Genomic DNA, 6,000 nt, shown 5'->3' with positions numbered 1-6,000 from the left:
TATGAGTGATTTTTACTTTCCTTTTTTCACTTCTCTAGATTTTCTAGTTCTTCCACAACAAATATTTCTTCTTTATTAACAAGTTTTTTTATTTACAAAAAAGTGAATCAAAAGCTTCGGAATGTAGGTGAACTGCTTAAAGTTATATAAACAACAGTCTACCCAACTCTTTGTCAGAGTATGGGCTTTAAGTCATATGTGCCCGATGAAAGATTGGAATCCAATTCTGATGTCCTCAAAAAGTAAAGGCAGTCAGGCAATTAATTCAGTCAATGAAAGTTTAAAATATATCTTTATAATGTTCAGTATGAATGACATTGTTTTATTATTTGAAAAATAATAGAAATCATGTATAAAATACAAAGTGCATTAGCTGCCTAGTACAACTCATATCCTTTTTATACTCTTTTTCCCTACTTCCAGGGAACACAAAATGTTTCATTTTCACGGGTCTGGTCAACTTATACCATTTAACAATGCACGTAAGAACTTCCAAAACTAGTAAAGGTAATTTGTAAAAGAACTATGCCTTCTTACATCTGCAAGATAAAATTTTGGCAATATATAAATATTTTTATATCACACAATTACCACATAATACTCCTGTTACCTATATCAAATTCCAGCACATTACATTTTTCAAATATACTATTGTAATACAGTAGAGTAGAAAACAGGACAGTAACAGTTTCTTAAAGGAATCTTAAGGCAAATCTATTACTCTGTTCTATGATACACTCACTCAGGCTCCCTCAAGACAGAAATACTTAACATGAACTGCAGAAGGCTGACTTAAGATGCCAGTGCATAGGTGAGGTTTACGTTGTGATTAGAACAATTTTTAAGCTGAAATATTACTCCTCACTGGTCAGAAAAGAAATACAGTTCTCCTCTTATAATACAGCAAGACACACAGAATTGGTTTCGTAATTGCCAAGTTAACTAAAAAGACCTTTCCTTTTTGTTTTGTCCTTTGTTTTCTTGCTGGTATCAGCTAAGGTCTCATTTCCTTTGGAAAACCACTCAGGTAATTTTCTCTTTAAGGTTTCAGATGAATTCTATAGGAAACAGAAAGAAAAAGAAATATTTGCACTATTGAGAATATGTATCAGTTGCAAAGCAGAAACACAGGTTCCTAAATACACACCCAGCCTTTCCTCCCCCACCAAACAAAACAGTGACAATTTTATTTCTGGGTCAAAAAGCAAATAAATGTAAGAGAAACAAAATCACTATATCATTTCTTCAGGCAATTACTTGCCATCCTATCATTTATTCTTAGACACTCATTCACAGTAAGTAAAAAAATTTGACATTATTTCACATCTACATCCATATGATGTGTTCGCTTTGGGTTGACCAAAATGGTAAATTTATTGTTCTGAGCAAAGTATCTGCCTCGGTGTGTATACACAGAGTTATACCGGGCATGTGAAAAAGAATATAACTTATAACATCTACAATGGTAGGCAAGAAGAGAGGTCCAATCATCATCACCCTGTAGAGTGGCTGAGACAGCAGACACTCAAAAACTGAATAAACGAAAAAAAACAAAAAAATAAAAAGTTTTTATAGACTCATTTGAGAATCTGTTCACTACAGGTTCACTTCCCAGAAAAAAGACAAACATACATAGGCACAACACTCTGCACACAATTTTAACAGCTCATGTACCAAAAGGCCTGTAAATCACAGGTTAAAAGTCCCTGGGGGAAAAAAAAAATTAACACAAAGGCAGTAGTTAGTGTACTATACCATCTGAACATGAAAAAAACAGAACAATTTTAAGCAGTTAAGTGTTCCATAAGCCTAAAATGGCACACATCTGTGTTATCTCAGTTTGAATACCAAATCCTCCTAATAGCATGACAGAGAAACCATGAGTACACCTGGGAATCCGGCAGTTGATTTGGATATCAGAAGTATTTGAAAGACTGTATGAGAAGACGGCCTCATCTAAGTCACAATGTGTCTGTTAGCCTGAAAGCCAAAACTATAATTTATTCTACTTCAGGAATGAAGACTATATTAATATATTGTTCATCAGCTGTTTGCTATGTTTTATTATGTTGGCTATGTTTAAAAGCCTTGAAGCAGTAAAGGGTAGGAAAAATGCAAAAGGTCTTTCACAGAAGACTGTGAAAATTTATATTTAAAAAAGGTAAAAACTGTTAGTCATTCCAGCTTAAGTAAAGAAATCCAGTGTACAAAAAAGGGCTGTTCACATGTCAGCAAAAACTGAAGAAAAAATTGGCTAAGATACCAACTTTGTTTTTGGATACCCATTTCTAAGCAGGAAAGAGTAAACCCGGAGAACGAATGAGATTTATGTGCACTGTGAGATACCATAATGTTTGACTTAGAAATAATAAATCTTAGGGGTACAAGGTAGCATAGAGAAAAGGCATTTTGGTAGTGATAAAACAGGCCCAGAAATATTTATTCCTCCCCAAAGATCTTACTATCAAAATCCCCTGGGGCCTTTGACAACTATAGTTCCTTGCAAATGGAGTCTGAACCCCCGAGTACATGTAGAGCGAAGAACCAAGTTAGGTTTGTAACAAGGCCAAAGGGTAAGACAGAGTAAGAGATCTGAGCAGTAATAATAAAGCAGTAAGGAAAACCCTAAGTCTCTTTGTAGCCTCATAGCATGGAGTGAGCACAGACTTTGAAACCAGGCAGAACTAGGTTTGAATTCTAATTGAGCCACTCGCTAAATGTATGACCTTATGCATGTTATGTAAGCTTCAATGTCTTCACACAGAAAACGGGATTAATGGTATATAACATGACTGAATTATCTGGAATTCAAATAAGGATATATGCAAAATATCATAACACAACCTGACTTATTCTTGATACTCATTAATTGGTAGCTAATATCATTTAAAGTCTTTTATCTATAATTCTATAAAATATAATCAACATTATCCCATAATGATAATTATTTTATTGAAAAAAGGGGGAAAATGCTTACTTAAACCTTGAGTGTCTTTTTTTTTTTTTTTTTTTTTTTGAGACAGAGTCTTCCTCTATCACCCTGGGTAGAGTGCAGTGGTATCACCGTAGCTCACCATAGCCTCAAACTCCTGGGCTTAACCAATCTTCCTGCCTCAGCCTCCCAAGCAGGTGGGATTATAGGAGTGTGCCACCATATCCAACTATTTTTTCTATTTGTTGTAGAAACTAGGTCTCTCGCTCTTGCTCAGGCTGGTCTCAAAGCGCTGACCTCAAGCGATCCTCCCGCCTCAGCCTCCCAAAGTGCTAGGATTACAGGCGTGAGCCACCGTGCCCAGCCTTGAGAGTGTCTTTTGAGTCTAAACAGTAAGTATCTAAGGAGACCTTAATTATGAGGTCTAAGTCACTTGATAGAAACAATGCCTTTTAGAATCTATTTCCTTTACCAGTAGAAGATTAAAATTCCCAATAATCATAACAAAACTTTAAGGGGCTCTTCATATCTTTCTGATACTCCAAATTCTATCATCAAGCTATGATCATTAAGTTGCAAATAGAAAACACGAACTCATTTGATTATACATGCACATATATATAAGCAAATAGAGAAATATATGTTACATTCACACTTAATTTCATCTATAACCAAGATAAATCTAAACATTTAGTTATCAATTCTGATATATTTGTCATGAAAACTATTTCCTTAAATCAATGTTACCTGTAAATGAGAATCTGTAAGTAAATCTTCCACCTCTGGATGGTGCAATGGCTCATTCCGGGAAGTCAGTCTTACAGAATTGCTGTGACTTTCGTCTTTCCATGAAAAATTTTCAAGATGTTTTCCATGAACCTTTAAAATTTTTATGGAATGGATAATAGTTATATCATGCACTATTTTCTTAGTCATAAATAAAAAACAAACAAGCTCTACGCCAAAAAAGAAACAAAAAACAAAAAAAAACCCAAAACAAAACAGGGCTTAAGAAAATTCTTACTATTCCACACCAAATTCTTTTGTTGGCATCTGATGTTATTTCAGTAAGGAAAAAGCAAAAATGCTAATGTGTAGTTAAAGTAATAGCTTAGTAACAGTTAAAAAAAAAAAATAGCATTCTATGAGGATATGCAAATTGAACAAAATGACACTGTATGAAAATTCCACACATAATTAACACCTTTGTATTGATGCCTACTTCTTCCTTGCTTCTCTTAGACCTTGAACAGCTCTCTTCAGAGTTGGGGAAGCATCTCTTTTTGTTGGAGTCACACGAAGGTTGGCATAACAGTCTGCTGTCACGATCATTTTTAAGGATCTCAATTGCCATGTGGATAAGGTACGTGTCAATGTTTTCAGGAACTAATGTTCTAATTATTTCTATTTTATTCATATCTGTAAAAGATGAAAAACTTGATTTTAAAATAAATTATGGAGAAAATTTTAGAAAATGTATAAGCTGGATAATAGTGAAATATTTCACAGAAAGCAAGGAAGAAGACTGTCAAAGAAAAATTTTCCCTTTTAAATGCCCGTAGCCCTACAGAATGGAAATGGAGTTAAAATTCCACTCCCCTGTTATCTGAAGCCCTGGCCTCCAACACCCAAAGTCAGGATAGTATTAGGATATTTCAAACTGTCTTTTGTGGGCTGCCTTGAGAATCAAAACAACCATTCACAGAATTGTTTCTAAAGGAAACCATGCTTTAAATTCCAAATATCAACTACAAATTAATTTTTTCTTAAATAATTTATTTTTATTGCTTCTCAGCCTTTCAGCTAAGACCAAGTGTAAAAATAACTTACTCTTAAAATAGAAGCTAATCATACTTGCTAAATAAGATACTAATAAAAAGAACCCTTTCAGTTATTATTACATAATAAAAGACATCAACTATTTATAATGCATATTAACTAGATGAAGTTTCTGGGAAAAATGTCTTATTTTCAGAATGAAAAAATTTGAATTTTTTGTAACTCCACAGAACCAATTCAGACTGTGTCACTCTATCTCTTCACATCTTCTACAAATTACATAGCAATCTCCTACAGATAGACCATTATTTACGTTTCAGCACTTCCTTCCAACCGCACGTTCAGCTGCAATGCTTGACGTTCACACAATGATGAAACTGCCTAATACCACATTTCTCAGAAGGTATCCCCATCGTTTTGATGAATGCATAACTGTATTTCTCAGAATTCTAGAAGAGAGGCAATATTCTCTCTCCCGATTTTGGAGATGAGGCTTAGGGAAATTGGGTATTGCCGAAGATCACAGAGCAAAGCAATGGTAGAACCAAGACCTGAACACGGATCTTTCTGTTGCCAGAGCCTTTGCTCTTACTGACTAGGCTACCATCACCTGCACCTATTAAAAAAGGCACTCAAATGACAGCAAAAATAATGATCAACAGAAAAAAAAAAAACCTGCACAAACTTTCAGAGAATGTTGCCTCCTATTCAATATCCCATAAAGACATAAATTTAAGTTCTGAGACATAATACATTTATGAAGGAAAAAAGAATTCGAGTATTAATATCAAGAAAGCATGTGAGTCTTTGGCTTCCCTGAAACACTAATTTTGCATTAGAGAAACAGAAGTTTATATAATCCTAATTTGAATCCTACCAAGTAATTACTATTTTCCTCCCTCTGGCTTAAGTTCTGGAGTTATTAATAGGAAGACTGGAATGTGACCAGGAGAGCTGGCTAGTTTTCTAACAAGATGACTCACTATATTACCTTGGATGTTTTATCCCACAGTCCAAGATTTGGCCCTCGGGTTTTCAAATTTAGAAACCTCATTTAACCTTAGCAGATCCACAGTAACCAAGTTCACAAAATGCCAGTTTATTAACTTACAATTACGAATTCCCAAGTATCCCATAGATAAAGACACAGATTAGCATGACTGCTGCATGCTTTCCCTACATACAGATCTACATTGAAACCAAATTATATCCAGAGAGCTAGGAAGTGATACAGAAGCAGAATTAGTTGTTGGGAGTCCTTCTCTAATAAGAATGATCTTGACACAACG

The 6,000-nt window shown here is 34.6% G+C and overlaps 1 protein-coding gene across 1 annotated transcript in view; it reads right to left on the bottom strand.

The window, feature by feature from the left end:
• Nucleotides 1-629: 629 nt before the first annotated feature.
• WRN (WRN RecQ like helicase) overlaps nt 630-6,000 on the bottom strand; it is an 84,226-nt gene continuing 78,855 nt past the window's right edge. The window contains exons 33-34 of the mRNA XM_069485238.1: nt 4,137-4,351; nt 630-1,058 (exon numbers count right to left, since the gene is read on the bottom strand). Of these exons, the coding sequence (XP_069341339.1) occupies nt 939-1,058; nt 4,137-4,351 (335 nt within the window). The 3' untranslated portion in view covers nt 630-938. The remainder of the gene's footprint in view (nt 1,059-4,136; nt 4,352-6,000) is intronic.

This window comes from Eulemur rufifrons, chromosome 12 (genome assembly GCF_041146395.1).
Source record: "Eulemur rufifrons isolate Redbay chromosome 12, OSU_ERuf_1, whole genome shotgun sequence".
NCBI lineage: Eukaryota > Metazoa > Chordata > Mammalia > Primates > Lemuridae > Eulemur > Eulemur rufifrons.
Note: the sequence above shows the minus strand (reverse complement) of the source record. Positions and strands in the feature narration are given on the sequence as shown.